The following is a 17039-nucleotide window of genomic DNA, read 5'->3' as shown; positions in this document are numbered from 1 at the left end:
AAAAGCAATTCTATCACGTCATCATAGCAAAAATTTAAAACCACGAGAGAATCACTTTTTATTTTACTGCTCTAACAAACAGTAGCTCTCCAACATCCACTTATACTAAAGAAGACACGTTAATTTTACCTTTTATCATTTTCTTTAAAAAATAAAAAATTTCTTTACCCTTAAATTTGTCCATAAGACATTAATTCAAAATCATCTGACTATAGCTGAGCATATCCCAATTCTAAAAAATATTTTTAAAATGATTTACCTTGACACAGAGCTTCCCCAGGCTCCATGCTTGTCTGTCAGGATGTTGATAATTTTCTGTATTAGTTGAGTTGCAGTCACTTGGTCTCGGTACTTAGCTGCTGTTATCAAATGATGACACATTTTTTCTTCTTCCCGCTTGTCAGCAGAATACTGGGCACACAGTGACTAAGAAGAAAATAAAAACTTTACTACTTCGCATTTAGATTATACCACCTGTAGGAACTTTAAGCACATCATAGTTGATCACTTATAAAAAAAACACTTAGAGAATTAAGAATAAACCCCATTTTACAGGTTTGAGAATTGAGGCACTACGCAGCTGCCCACAGTAAATCTGTTTTTAGAGTCAAGCAGAGGATTTTGGTTTGTCATCAATTCTTTAACCTTACACACTCAAGATTTGGAAAACACCAACGGGTTAGTGTCCTGATTGCATAATAAAATACATAGGCGCAACCACTTCTATTTTACTACAAAGTGAATAGTAAACAGAGAAGCAAGTTTCAGAATCATGAATGCCAGCTAGCTGTCTACTTCACTTCCATGACTGTCCATTGGATTTGCGTAGCCAACCATTTGTTGTTATTTATATAAATATACAACTATAAAAGCTATGAAGAAAATCTGCATATCTTCAGCTGGGCAGGAGACTAAACGCATACAAAGACTGAATTGTCTTCACCAGATGGCTTCCTTACGTCTAACATATTAGCAGGCCAGCATAGGAAAGCTTTTTTTTTTTTTTTTAATCTGTACTACACCTGTTGTGTAAGTATATTCAATCATCCAAGGCACTCAAAACTTAAAATTAGCAAATAAGAACTGAAAGGCACACATACAAACAGAAATCAAAACCACAGTAGATTCTTTGTTACATTTTCTATCATTTTGTTTTTTTCTTGATCTTCTGAAAATGTGTCTATTAATAGAGAACTCAAAAAATGGGCACCAAATTTAGATCCTCCCCTCATCAAACCACTGTGCGTGAAGACACAGAACAAGTTCAAATATTGGTAAGGAAACAATAAAAGCTTCTCCCCACTTCAGCACACCCTGTTTCTAATTTCAGTTTTCATCTGGCAATTCCACAGATCACATATGCCAGACAAAGCATTTCAGCCTTTGTCAATGATTGGATTACTCTATGATCTAGTTAGTAGAATGGACACAAATGTCTGTCTAACAACAAAAAAAAATTGCTTCTTCTTTGTGAAGCACAGCTGATGCAGACACTAGTACAATTATTGCTTAGGGCTTAGATAACAGCACAATGTCTTACCAATTTTTATGTTTAAAACAGTAGCAATACTCTTTCTATATAAATCTATCTGTACAAAATATCTAATAGAAAAATTTTGCAAATAAGAAAACAGGTTACAGATTTGTGTATATATATATATAAATAGGTTCACTCATATGAGATGAGGGAAAGAAAGGAAGAAATGTGGAAAAAACACAAGTGAAATAAAATTTGGGATTGTGTAGATTTTCACAGACATTAGATTAAAAAAAAGTACCAACAGATGAACACATTTTCAAGACCTATTTTAACAATTCTAATATATTTACACATTTCCTCCTAATTTTTCCCACAGCTCAGAGCAACGCTCACCTGATGAACAGACATCCAGAAAGAGTGAAGAATAAGCAGCTGACTTTCCAAGTCAATGAGACATCAAAAATTGGCTTTTGTACTCACACGTGAAGCACTCTGCCACCCTCTCTTCACAAAAATATAAGATGGCTAAATCATAACCAACGCTAAACAAGATTTTTCTAGCCCTTTATAAATACATCTGTCTTTTCCAATACATCAAAATCTATTTTGCACCCATGATGATTCTGAGTTCTTTTCAGCACTTTGTAAATGTTTGATAAGCTGTTATTTTTAAGTTGCTTGAAAGGGCAGAATTCTAAAAACAAGTGTATAAGGTAAACTAAGTAGTAAAATGTTTTAAAGTGCTCTTTAATGGATCCTCCTTTACAATTTGAACAGCAACTTTTCATATCTGACATAAAATCCATAGATATAAATCACATTAGAGGGTTATTCTTTCCCCATTATCAATCTCTGTCTCTTTATGGAACATTAAAGTCACATTTGACCTTAAAACATGATAAAATGGAAATCAAACTAGAATGTTTTGTAAAAGATATAATGAACTTGTACCTCTTTATAAAAAAAAAAAAGTCTCTTTACAATGTAATTTTTAACACATCGTTCATTAAATACCGAAGATTTTCAGAGCGTAGGTGTGACATTTAAATGAAGGAAAAATGGCATTTTGTTGTCCTGACAACCTCCATGAAAACAGAATCCATCTGTTACAAAACTGAGATGTATCGGACTCCACTTTTCAGCAAATTAATTATGAACAAAAATTTGCAACTACCCACCAGAACTGAGAGATTCCCATACGCAACAATCTCATAGAATTATAACATCACTCCAGGAGGGACTCTTAACCATAGCACACACTTTACCACAAAAATATTTTGCAAACAAGAACAGGAAGAAGCCACATTTCTATCAGATACCGGCAGGTGCATATGCATAGTTACTAACATTAGGAAAGTTTTGCAAGAATGTTGGTTTAACATGTCATCTCTTCCTAAAACATCCTTTGGCTTTCCTGGAAGGCACAACCCTAAAATTTTACTAGTATAGAAAAATTAATATTTAGTGAATTTCAAACCTCAATTTTCACTGGGAAGTTCACTGGCTGTTGCTGACCTATTCTGTCACTTGCGTGGTCTACTCTGTCAGAGTTCTTCTTTTCCCAATATCCTTTAATAGACCTCTTTGGTCATGCAGGTGACTTGTTAATTTACAGATGACTTGTTAATTGTTCAGTAGTTCTCACCCAATAAAAATGCTCAATCTTCAGAAAAAGACAAGATCCTTCTCTCTCCCTCTTTCAGCCTCAAATAATTATTAATGTATGAGAGAAAGACGGTGGCTCCACTGCACAAGACAGAGAGATCCATCCCAAAGGAGCCAGTGACGCTGGACTGTTCTAAAAGCACTAGAAGTCTCCCTGTTTCTCTGCTGTCTTTTTTTTAATTTTCCAGATGCCTCCAGGTTCACCTCATCAGCTACCACCAGGCATAAAATACCAGGATATCATGTGGTATATAATAGTACTTCACACTAAATCCCAACCATTCTATTTATGTAAAACAAAAGTTCAGCTTGATTTCTGTTTGTGCACAAGCTCAAAAATTGATTTGTACAGTTTTATTTCTGTTATTATTTGTTTTCTTGCACTTGCAATATGCATCCTGTCATGCTTGAATATGGTTTTACAATTAGATACACAGTTACACACAAAGGAATCGGCAAACCCTCCTTCCATTACCATTTGGCCTACATAATTTTTGTTACCTGTTTGGGAAAGTATATAATGAAAGTATAATCGAAGAAGTACTGTGGAGCAATTGCACACTCACACTCACGATGAAACAAAAATGCTGAAAGGAGAAAAATATATATTCATATATCCACTCCACAGGTTATCTACCAAAAAAAGTCTTTAATTAAAGTGGTACGTGGGGCATGTTTATGAAGCAGAATCCTTTGATATAGCATGGAGCAGGGGGGAGACCCTTCGTTCTCCACCCTTCATCCAGGATAGAACAAAAACCTTCTCCTCTTTGTCATTATCACAGAGAGGAAGAGAGATTTTTTTCCCCTCTCCTCTTCCCTCCTTGAACTAGACTACAGGCTATTTGAGCATGTAGGTTATCTGCAGATTTGTTTTTGAGGAACAGTAATTCTAAAGGGGCACAAGGTCATCCAAAGGCAAGATTCAGATACAAAAATACACTATATTTTGTATGCAGACTATTACAACATAAAATAAGATGAATTAGCATATTCTGCCTCTGTATTACAATGAAAAGGAGGAGTAATCCAGTGTTTTTAAAACTGTTTTTACCTTTGATCTTTATAAAAATGTCAAATAAAGCTAAAAGTAAAAGATTTCCTCTTCATTGTAACATTTGCATGTACAACTTTGCAGTCTCAAAATTACAACATAATGCTTTCTACAAACTATGTGTAAGTTCAATGGTGTAGTTTTTTAAAAAATCAATATCGCACCTTTTTTTATTTTTATTCATCAACTCAGATCACTGAACACTTTGACATATGCCAGTTCCTTTGTCTAATTTGGCTAAAAGCTACTTGCTTTGTGAACAACCCTTCTCTGTGGGTGTCATTTCAGAGGAAAAGTCATCCATAAGATAACGCACAGCCTTGCCACTAATGCAAATTCCCTATAAATAAGGATATTTCAGTAAATGAAGGAGCTCCTCAATCCTCTGCTTTCAAAGATCTTTGCACTTGACCTCTGGCCTGAAGTTTAAAGTCTGGACTAAAAATGCTACCCAGGGAAATCTTACAAAGACTCCTGAATAAGACTTAGAAAAATGAAAGCTTAAAACCTCAACAGCAAACAAAAGTCAACCAATGACAATGTCTGACAGCCACCGTCAATTCTGAAGTGATGCCTCTGTCATCCAACGACTCAAAGTATTGATTTCTCTCAGCATGAAAAAAGCTTAAGCCAATGAAATAGATATAGCATCATCCCCCCGATAATAGCCATCAAGGTTAACACCAGCAGAACACTTATCAAAATATCTCTTCTATTTCTTCTTGTTTTAATGGACTGAACACAATGCAACGGCTTCTCATCTCAGCAACCTATAGTCTTCCAGACCTCATTTATCCACTTTTCCAGCTTCTTATCTGATTTGAAGATTAAAAAGAATCTGAATCTAAATCAATTGCTTCTAATATAAATGTGCAACAAAACAAAACACAAATTTAAAATGTGTTTTCGTAGACATTCCTGGGAACATGCCAGACGTTTCAGGTGGGGAGAAAAAAACAACAACAAAAACCCCCACACATTTAAAAATTTTGAAGACAGGAAAAAATGCTGTTGATTAGATCACACCAAACAAACTGGTAACACTATGTTCATGACCAGAAGAGAAAAAAAAAACTACCAACCACAGTCAGTTAATTTGGGTTCGTGATTAGAGAGAAAGGCAAGGATCTCAAAAGACATCTGGTTTTAATCTGCACTGAGTCAACAGCTTTATTTTTTACCTTTAAGTCTCACAGTATTAAGCTTTAGAAAACCCAACTAAACACTAAGCAACAGCACTTTTACCAAAGATTGCATCTTTCAAATTAACTCTATTTAGCAGAGTAGGTAAAGGAACTGAACTAACAAGACAACTGGATGTAAATATAATTAACAATATATAAATAGTAAAGAACAAAAATAAATAACATCAGTTTTCTTCTGCAGTACCATATACCTTTTCCTTATTTTGTTTCTTATTTTTTTAATTTTGATTCTCAACTAATTGGCTATTATTTTTGCAACAGGCACACCCTTGAGTTAAAGACTTCACACAAACAAGTACGAGATCTTACTCCTTGCTAAGAGCTATATATGCCTTACATTATTTCAATATTCTAACTCTCTAAGCATCACTGCTAACCATTTTCACAAATAATACACCAAGAGAAATGTCCCTTTTTAACCCAGGAAGCCAGTTCTTATTGTATATATGCCCAAATGCTTTCCATGCAAATCTCAAAGCACATACTACGACACTTTCCCCTCTCTCATTTGCAAATCCAGTTTATGTCTGCAGTCTCTTCATGCTATTCTTGTTTAAAACAGGCCAAGATGCTAAAATCATTACTCCTGGGCATTACATCTGAGATCCCTTGGGTCTTTATCTTCCAGGTACAATGTATTTGTCAAGCTAGAAATAATCAATGCTATGCTCTAGAAATTGTAAAGCTCAGCATTTCTGCATAGGTGGGTCTGTGGTCTCAGATCATACATTTAGCAAAGAGCCATTGATGATCTATGAGGAGTTTAAACTGTTTCCAACCATACTGCATCAACTTTGTGACACCACCCTCCTCAAGGAGATTAGTACTATATTCACTAAACTTCTACTCTGACGCAACACATGAATCTGATCCATGAAAAATTTCTGGAACTAAAAAAAAAATCATTTATTTTATAAGGAACATCCAGTCTGTGCAACAAATGAGAAATATTTACATGATTTAAGACTTCACTACACATTCTTAATGAGGGTTAAATTATTGTTGCACTGCTCCGATTTTTGAAAACTGCTGGATACTTGGTTTGCAGTCTTTTCATAACATAATTTCTATACAACTTAAGTTGTAAAAAAGGGGAGGGTGTGGAGGAGACCTTTTTTTTAATCATGTGAAAGTAGACATATATATCTTAAGGTGGGCCAAATACAAAGACTTGTATCGCTCAATCAAAGCAAAGCAGTATTAGCTTGTTACCTTGTCTGCAGCCAGTAGTTAAAGATACGTGAGCAATTCTTAACAGCCATAAGAGAAATACAATACTTACAGACTCCAAGGGTGTAGGGGAGACTGGCCTAGGGAAAATCCCAAACCTACTCTCCATACTTGGCAGCTTTTCTTTCTTTTCAAACTAAAGCTCTGAAAAGTCCTTATTCACCAACTGTCACCACAACCTCTCCAATTGCCTTGCTCTACTGAGACACAAGGAGGACCTTTATTATCTGTAAGGCAGGTAACAAAGTAGCCCAGCAATTTTGGCCCCAAATATTTACTGTTCAAGGATTCGGATTTCCAGACATCCTTCTGCTACCGTAGTTTTTACAACTTGCAGCACCAAGTCTTGGCACAAGATCGATGCTTGAACAGTCACGTGCAGTTCAGAAGGCATAGTTAAGCCTTAAAGGGAGGCTCTAAGAACAGAGGAAAGATAATACTGAATATTTTTGAACAGTGTCACTTATTAATTAAAAAGCCCTTAAAGGTTCTACATAAAGAGTGATAATTTCACAAGTTGTGTGCTGGACAAATTCAGAATCAGTTTTCATAAGAAGAGCAAAAGGTACATTTCTGACAGAGGGGAAAGTTTACTACCCTGAAGCATGGAAAAATTGGAAATTTTGAAAATTGGAAATAAAGTGAGGCAAGATTTTTAAATGTTTTACGTTGAAAAGCTTTTTCCTTCCATTCTTTCCCAAAACAAGAAAAGTAATTATTCTAGTCGACCTCTGAGGCCACAAAGAACAATAACAAAAATCCAGCCAGATTAATCCAGGTAACAGGAAGATAAGCCAAAACATATTTTGGAACCTTACTACAAAATAACTTGTGCAATTTTGATTCATAAATGTGGCTTTGGCCTCTGGCTATAACAGAGTGAAAGCTGTCTGCACAAGATAAAATTATTTTGCTTCTATAGCTATCAATCATACAGCTATAAATATTTAGCTATACTAGAATTTAATACAACTTATGTTAATTGTCTCAATTCTTACCTTACAGGAGCGTATATTCCTATATAGGGCTTATGAGCAAAGAACAAAGAAACCATATTAATCTGAAGTAACAAGACATTTAGGCATATGTTTCCTATCTTGCCATGACTGCTTACATGCCAATGACAAGTACACCTCTAATAAAGAGTCAGTACTTTGAATACCAAGTTGGTTTCAGACCTGACCAGACTCCTTATGATGTCAATTCTGGTGCTAAATGCAAAAATATATATATATATTTGTAGTTTACGTTTCCATTAATTTTTTCTGATGACAAAATCTGATTTCTCTGACAACAGAATCCAAGGAATGTTCTGAAGGTATTCTATTCTAAATACTAGTTTAATACTCACTAGACCATACGGAAAAAAAAAAGGGAGAAATGCCATCAGCACACAATAAAATCAAGGTATATAGCAAGGATGGTAATTGTGGTAGATCACATATTCTGCAGTAGTGACAGAAGGAGCTTTAAAAGTATTCTGTTGCATATTTGGCAAACCTTTTGTAAGACCTCATCTACAAAACATTAAGAAATGAACACGAACTCGTGATCCAAAAAGTAACCTGTCCTTCACCAGCTTCTAAAATGCTTACCCCAAGAGCAAATTTAGTGGACTTGATTTCTGACAGTTCAGGACCTTTACCTCACACAGGAGAATGATCACCTTGAGTAGCACGTATCCTTGAGCAACACACGCTGCTAAGTAGGACAAACACGTTTGCTGGCAAAGCTTTTCCCCTTCAACACACAGGAAAAAAAATAAGTAGTTTCTGCCATTAAGTTACTGCACCTTCCTCTGTATCTGCAGAAACATTTTCATTAGTTATTAAGTGTTAAGGACTTCTTTTGTCAGAGCAATTTCAAATGGTTATTAGCGCATCTGTGTGGAAAAAAAATGAAGGATTATAGGGGATTTTATTCAAAAGTCTAATTAAAAATAAAAAGTTCAGTGCTGTTGAACAATCCTCAAGATCCTCACTTTCACTCCAAACTTATTCCTTACATTATGGCAAGCTAAGACTTTTGAAAAATTTATTTTTTCAATGACCAATTATTTTAAAAGCAGAACATTTTGATTAAGATGATGCAATTGCAAAGATCAAAAAAATCCAGAACCAATTGAGAAGGATGATTAAATATGGTCTTTTATAGCAGTTATTCTTCAGAATCATTCCCACCCATTTACCTTGGAAACACGTTAAGCAGTCCCAATCCCAGCTTCAGCTTAACCTCTGCCTTAACTTAAAACTTCCTGTCAAATTCCTATAGCGTCAAACCATAAAAAGTAAATTATTTTAACTTTATTTTTCCCTTTGCTTTTCTTTCAGTAGTCTGTCTTTTATATTGCATTCCTACTAGCATAGGAGTTTGAATGATGTTGGTTTTTTCTTTGTGATTTGTTCTTCTGCATTTATGTAACACAATTTTGGATGTTCAGAACAGAATGAGATAGGTATGAATATGTTTTGTTTTTCAATTAACATTTTATTCATAAAAAGTTCTACCACCCTTGAAAGGTTGACATAGTTGGCTCTAAAAATTGTCGGGAGATGGTAATTTAATTTCTCATTAAAACTAATGTGTGATTTTTATTATCCATAAAAAGACAGCACCTGAAATATTCTGACTATTCAGAATGTGAGATGACAGTGTACTCTGCTTTAACGTACAGCATTCTAAGTTAAAAACATCCACTCATACAACTCTAGAACCTTATACTGAACAATATGGAACAAGGGACTAAAAATATTCCATAAGAATTGCTTTAAAATTTATGTTTTCTTGTTCACTTGGTTTAAATGAGAAGACTGCAGTGATGCAAGAGTCAGTATTTTAAGCGCCACAGATGCTACCTTCAGAAAAAGTACTATGAAGCACTATGCAGTTTCTACAGAAAATATCCTTCGTTTTCACTGTTTAAAAAAAAATGAATTAATACCCCATAAACATATTCATTTATGTAAAAAGAACATAGCAGATCCATTTATCTTTATTTCCCATTTCAGTATTAAACAAAAGAACTTGCGAAACCTTCTACTCCAAGGGTCTGATGTTCTTGTCAAGTTCTATTTTTGGCTTTGTTTCAGTTTAGCTACTGAGGGGTTTTTGCCTTTGTCTCACCTCCTCCCTCCCCCCGTTTCCCCCCCCCCCCCAAAAAATAAAAACACCATGAAGCCATTTTAATATTGGCCCTGGATAATAGTATCAGCATTTGTTACATACAGCTGAACTCATTGGACATTGCTGAAATGGCACAAGACAGATTACACAGTACAACTGTGAAAATCCTCCTTAACTAGATTTCATCAATTGACTTTAATTCAATGTAAAACAGTAAACTTTAAACATAACACAGTTCAAGTAGGGAGCAAAAACAGCCACATAGGATAAAAAAGCAACACCAATAACGAGGAATTTTAAAACAAGAATCTGGAATTTGATTTGAATTTGTTTGCTCATTAATATTATAAGTATTGAAAGAAAGTATAGTGACTAATCAAAATCACCAGCTTCCACCAAGCATGCAAAAAATGAAAAAACCCTACTGAAATTATTTAAAACATTTTATATAAAACACATGTGAGTTACTGAACATACCAAAAAGCCAAGCAACAGCATTTTTTATACACTTTAACTGTTTCTGTTACACTCTAGCCAATAATCTAGTTCTGACTAATTTTAATAGTTCAAGTTCATGAGTAGCTTCAAACTACTGCCATTTAAAAATTATCTGAGAAATGTTCCTTCCTCCTCTGCCACTGACCATATGAAATTGCCTTGCAAAACTGTATTGGTTCAATGCCAAGATGGGTGATGCTGTCTTCAAGGCTATCAACAACTGCTTAGAAATGAAATATGTGGAGTTTCTAGCAGGCGGTGTAGGAAAAAATAAGCAACAATATTTCAGAAGTCAGAATATCCAACTTCCTCTTCTGTAAATGTTAGACATGCTCAGGACTAATGATACAGACGTTAGTCTATACCAACTTACAGGTGTCTGTGGGTGGCATATGTCAGGTTCTTCCACGGCTGAAGGCCTGTACAAAGCCAGCCAAGAGTGGCCCTGTCCCACTGGTGACAGCAGAAAGACTGCCCCACAGGCTGGCCAGAGACCATGACCCAGTCCTAGTGGTGCCCCACCACCTTGTCATGGGTTCCCTGATCCTCCCAGACCCTCGGTCACAGGGCAGGCAGGCTTCCCAGCCTCAGGCTGGCCCTGCCTTATAGCAAGGGGTCATAGCCAGTGGGCCATGGCTGCCATCCGCTGGGATTGCCCTGCTCTCTTTGTGGTTGGTGGTAGATAGGGACAGTTGATGAGGCCCTGCTTCGGCAGCCGTGGTACTGCAGTGGGTGCCCAACTTACCCTCTCTGCAGGGCACTGCCAGATCTCATGGCACCCTGACAGAGTATTATAAACCTCCAATCCCAAGTTATGACAAAATTGGTTTCATAATTTCCAAGTATTCTCTAAAACATAACCCATACATCAATTGAGTGTTTTGCTCACTTCGTCTGTCACCTCTACAAAATGTTTCTCAGGCAAGAATTATTATTGACCACTAAAGATGGAATCTCAAATTGCTCTATGGGCAACACACAATTCAGGATAGTTTTATGAGATTTAAATTTCATGTTTCTGCAAAAACAGACGTGAAAAAAAAGATGGAAGTATGAACATCTCGAAATCTATTATACAAACAAAATCATAGAATATCCTCAGTTGGAAGGGACCCATAAGGATCATCAAGTCCAACTCCTGGCTCCACACAGGACCACCCAAAAATCAGCCCATATGTCTGAGAGCGTTGTCCAAAAGCTTCTTGAACTCCAGCAGGCTCAGCGCTGTGACACCAAAGCTGGGGAGCCTGTCCTGGTGCCCAACCACCCTCTCGGTGAAGAACCTTTTCCAAAGAGCCAACCTGACCCTCACCTGTCCCAGCTCCATGCCGTTCCCTTGGGTCCTGTCGCTGTCCCCAGAGAGCAGAGCTCAGCGCCTGCCCCTCCGCTCCCCTCGTGAGGGAGCTGCAGGCCACCATGAGGCCTCCCCTCAGCCTGCTCTGCTCTGGGCTGAACAAACCAAGGGACTTGAGCCACTCCTCATACATCTTTCCCCATCATCATAGGCCTCCTTTGGAAGCTAACAGTTTTGTGTCCTTATATTGCAGTACCCAAAACTGCACACAGTGCTCGAGGTGAGGCCACACTAGCGCAGAGCAGAGTGAAACAATCCCTTCCCTTGACCAGTTAGCCATGTTGTGCCTGATGCACTCCAGGGTACAGCTGGCCCTTTTGGCTGCCAGGGCACACCGTTGACTCAACTTACCATCAGCCAGAACCCTCAGATGCCTTTCCACAGGGCTGCTCTCCAGCCTCTCATCCCCTAGTCCATATGCATAGGCAGGGCTACTCCATCCCAGGTGCAAAATCTGGTACTTGCTCTTTTTAAGCTTCATGCGGTTGGCGATTGCCCAGCCCTCTAGTCCATCAAGATCTCTCTGCAAGGCCTCTCTGCTCTCAAGGGAGTCAACAACTCCTTCCAAGTTAGTATCGTCAGCAAACTTACTTAGCACACTTTTGAGTCTGGTGTCATCCAGGCCATTTATAAAAACATTAAAGAAAACCAGCCCTAAACGGGAGCCCTGCAGAACTCCACTACTGACTGGCCACCAGGCCTATATAACCCCATTTACAGTAACCCTCCGAGCTCAACCCATCAAGCAATTGTTTAACCACTGCATTATGTGCTTGGCTAGCTGTATGCTGGACACTTTGTCCAGAAGGATACTGTGAGAAACAATATCAAAAGCCTTGATGAAATCCAAAAAGACTACATCAGTTATTATTTATGATGCCATAACCTTGGCATTACTACTTAGACCCATAATTTACTCCAAAGAATTTTTGACAAAAAACAGTTTCTTGACACTAAGGCACAAAGAAAAAAAAAGTATGATATCCAAAGCACTTGGACACTCATCTTTATAGTCACTATCATCTCCTTCCAAGCTCTATTTCCAAGAAATAGCCATTTTTTATCTTTTTTTTTCTAGAATGCCAGAGATCTTTGAAGACATTTTTTTAAAAAGTGAATGAACAAAAGAAATGTAGACATGTAAGGAGGAAAAACTTGGGAAGGAGAAGGAGTGGTGAGGAAAGAATCAGGAAACCCATATTGTTCCTTACGCGAAACAGAATAGCAAGGACAATTTATTCTTCTAAACAGTAAGACTCATTAAGAATTGACTTTGACACTTCTAATAGGACTTCAGATTAACAGTGAAATCGAGAGGTCTCTCTAAGTCACTTGGCGTCTTCCCTAACACAGTGATCATCTGAAGACTGACTTAACTGACAGGGCTTCCTTTTCATAATCTAAGACCATCTCTTTACAACAGGATTGGCTCAGTTTTTTTCCTGTATAGTTGAGAGTGGAAAATCAGTAGGTGGACTCTTTCTGTAAACATTTTTTTTTAAATAATTGGCGGGGGGGGAAGATTTTTAAAAAATCTATTATAGTGATTTCCATTTAAAAATCTAACCCAGGAAAGTTAAGATGAAAAGCTGAACTGCCTATCCTATCCACCTGTTTTGCAATGTGAAAAGACTTGTCAGTTGCTATTAAGAATTCGGATTAGCGTTGTTTCCTTTCCTGGAAAATTGTTTAAGTCTACTCAGAAATAAAAGGCTACTGTTATAAAAAGTTAACAGGAATACTGTCCATCAGCGCTTTACAGTTTTCCGCCATGTTCCCCACTGGATCCCAGACTGACTTCAAGCATTATGTATCTATCATAAGATAAAGATGTTTTCACAATTTATTTGCAAAATCCTTCTTCAAACAATTACTGTTTCTACAACCATCACTCACAGAAGTATTTATTTCAGCAAAACAACAACATTTTGTATTCAGAACAGAGTATTCTCAATGAAAGAATGAAACTTGCATTGGAATACGAAATATCGACTCTGAATGAACTACTAAACTAGATGTAATATTTGCCACTACTTTCTCAATAATATTATAATAAATGAATGAGAAAAATAACCTATGTGACTAAGAAATAAAAGTAACATTGAAAACCTTTATTTTAAAGGCCTTCAAACTGTACTGGTGGACTTGACTAAATGTTTCAGTATCTTCATGTGAAATACATACATATTACTTTCTACATTGCCAACAAAGTTGTTTTTCATAAGCCACCTTCTTGAACATCGAAAAATAAACCTACTTGAATGAAACATTCTCTTGCCTAAGTAAATTAGGAGACTGCTTTAACTACAAAATGAGAACATGCATACTACTATTTGTTTGGAAGCAAGCTAACAACAAGTGTATCTATACCTGATGTAGTCAAGAAGCCATAGGTCAACACAAGAGTTAAGTAGCCAGTAACATCTATAGGTGAGGGATGCTATGGCTTTTAGGCACATCCAAACCTGTTCTAGGGTTGCAAATAAATCTAACATGAAGGTACTTGCTCTCTCTTTTATGGAAATATCAGCATGCAAGCAGTTGGAATAAATCCTCCAGTTAAAAAGCGAACTTTATTGTTTAAAGCTGGTAAGGTTCAGAATATTCAAAATAAAATATAGTTGAAGACATACACATAAATGCATTCAGCTACATGCAGTATTTCAACGGGTCAGTAAAAGATAGCATATTGCAAGTACGCAAACGTATATGGTAGATTTTCATACATACAGCTACAGAATAAGATTGCTTCATAGATTAACTTCTAAAGTTTTATTTCAACCATTAACCATTATCAAAAAGGGAAATTTTTATAAGTAGCACAAACAGTAACATCTTAATACCTGTATGCACTAGTTTACTATAGTAAACTATAGTAAATTCAGATCTGCAGAGGTTTCACATGAAATCCAGCTGTAGCCAAGTGGGATGGTTTCAGCCCAACAGCCTGAACCCAGGTCAGTCATAAGGAGTATTTGTAGCTCAAGTGCTTTTGCCAGGAAAAGGAAAGAACTAAACATGCAGAACTGAACTAAAATACAAGGAAAGTATCGGCATTCCTGCTACAAACATGCTTCTCACAAAATAATAATAATAATAGTAATAATAATAATAATAATACAAACAAGTCAAATTGTATTTGAGAGAATACCCAAAGCTACTGCCAAAAGACTGCCAAATATATCTGGGCTACAAATGACAATATATTGGATCAAAAGTTAACACCCATTTAGCAAGCAGATGCATATTTCATCCTTAATGGAGGCCTGAAAAGAAGAGTTCACTTTATTCTGGATGCAGGTATCAAAGCAGATCTCACAAAGCAACATAGGCGCATCATCTAAGGATCTTTTTCACATTAAGAATCCTATTAGAAGGAAAACACTAAAAGGTAATTGAATTTCCCTCAGTTATCTTCATCTCTGTCAGCTCCTGCTACAATAACTTACTCTCCAGAGCAGAGATAACTCAATTCTGTCCAGCAAGCATATGTTATGAATCTCCAAAGCAAACTTGTCTAAATCATTCTGGTCTTCTATCAAGGTTGGCTGTGGATATGAACTCTGACAGAAAGCAAACAAATTTATTTTTATCTTTTCAATAATTCACTTCCCTGCGCCTTGATGGAAGAATCCAAAGACATAAATGCTTCCAGTAATTCTGGAATTATAAAGACTGGTTGAAAATGTTTTATCTGTAACTTAATGTTATTATAAACTGTTTGATTCACCATTCTGTTTTAGCAGAAACAAAGAAGAGTGTCACAGTACTTTCAGGTTCCTGTAGGTATACAAAAACTTGAACTATCATGTCATGTTGCATTCGTATTTTTTTTTCAGAAGGGTTTTGACATTTATATTTTTACACTCAATGCAAATATTAATTTTACAAATAACAACAACAAAAGTATACCCCAAATTTTTATTACATCAAAGCTCTTAAAACATCTGCAAGTGCAAATTCTCTAATTATGGAAGCAAACTACTTTGATTTAAAAAGTCATTAAGCCCTTAGGAAGGTATAGTCACTTATCTAGGTCAACTTCACAAAAGAACAGCAAAACAAAGCAGCCAAAAGAAAGGTAAATGACAAGAATAAGAAAAGCTAATTCCAGGAGAGACGAGAAAATAATGTTAAGGTTTTAGTCCAATTTTAACACTAGCTCTATAATTCCTGTCAGTTCATTCTGGTTTCAGGTTGTTCAACAGATGTGTTAAAATAAATAAATAATCTCAAGAATGAATGAATAATAAGTAAGTGACAAAAGTTTGTTGTTGACACTAAGTTATTCAGAGTTGTAAAATCACGAAGGAGCTGTGAGGAACTGGAGAAGGACCTTGAAAGATCAAGTCATCATAGGAACAAAACACAGGAACTTCTTTGTAGATAAAAGAAATTTAGGAGAGAATCTGAATTTATATCTAAAACAATAGGGTTTGAGTTCACCTCTATCTTCACTCCTCCTTTTTGCCATAATGAGATTTCAGTATAATGAGAGAGAATTTTATGAAAACGTAAGCTTCGTATGGGATAATAAGCAAACATGCAGGAATTAAATAAAAAATTAGGAACCACTAAGAAAAGGTAACACTACCAAAAACAATGTGCATTTATAAATTCCTGGTGTATCCACATCTGGAATGCTGTGTGCAGTTTTGGGTCTTCCATCAGAAAATACAACAGCACTAAACATTTTGGAAGGTTCCAGAATTGGAATCACTGCTATAGATGAAATAACGATGTAAAAGTAGGATTTTTCAAGACTGTGAAGAACAGGACTCAGGAGGAATAGGAGAATCCTGTTAAATCATGTGGTATAAAGGGCCCTTTCTAAGGGAGCCTTTGTGAATGAGTTCTATAGTTCATTACAAGATTGTCACCAGGAAAACAGCAGGCCGAAGAGAGGGCATGTACATGCTGAGAAGGTAGCATGTGAAAGTTTCCCAAGTTCTGGTAAACTCTAGGGACTTGCAGCCTTGCTGTATCTGCAAAATCTGATCAATTGATAATACCATAGATCTGCTGAATCTGTACACCACGACTACCACACACTAGCACCAGCAGCAGGTTGTGTTACTCAAACAAAATCCAAGAGGGATGCTCTGCTGAATCTGTACACCACGACTACCACACACTAGCACCAGCAGCAGGTTGTGTTACTCAAACAAGATCCAAGAGGAACGCTCTGCTCTGTACAGATAACATTACAGGTGTGTGTGTATACATACATACATATACATACATACATATATATATATATATATATATATATTCATCATATATGTATGATGAAGCAAAGAACCCTCTGCAGGAGTTTCTGAACTTCATCCCAGAAGCCATTGGCACACCACTAAAACCCTTCACTTACACTTGTTACAGTACACAGCTGAAGACAGCTTTCCAACTGTTGCTCCAACCGTAAACGTCTAA

General features: G+C 36.5%; 1 protein-coding gene across 6 annotated transcripts in view; it reads right to left on the bottom strand.

Annotated features, from left to right (window-relative positions):
* LRBA (LPS responsive beige-like anchor protein) overlaps positions 1-17039 on the bottom strand; it is a 396366-nt gene that overhangs the window by 232279 nt on the left and 147048 nt on the right. For all 6 annotated transcript variants that reach the window (XM_040554872.1, XM_040554875.1, XM_040554874.1 and 3 more), the window contains one exon: positions 260-426. In XM_040554872.1, the coding sequence (XP_040410806.1) occupies positions 260-426 (167 nt within the window). The remainder of the gene's footprint in view (positions 1-259; positions 427-17039) is intronic.

The sequence above is a fragment of the Cygnus olor genome, chromosome 4, assembly GCF_009769625.2.
Source record: "Cygnus olor isolate bCygOlo1 chromosome 4, bCygOlo1.pri.v2, whole genome shotgun sequence".
Taxonomy (NCBI): domain Eukaryota; kingdom Metazoa; phylum Chordata; class Aves; order Anseriformes; family Anatidae; genus Cygnus; species Cygnus olor.
Note: the sequence above shows the minus strand (reverse complement) of the source record. Positions and strands in the feature narration are given on the sequence as shown.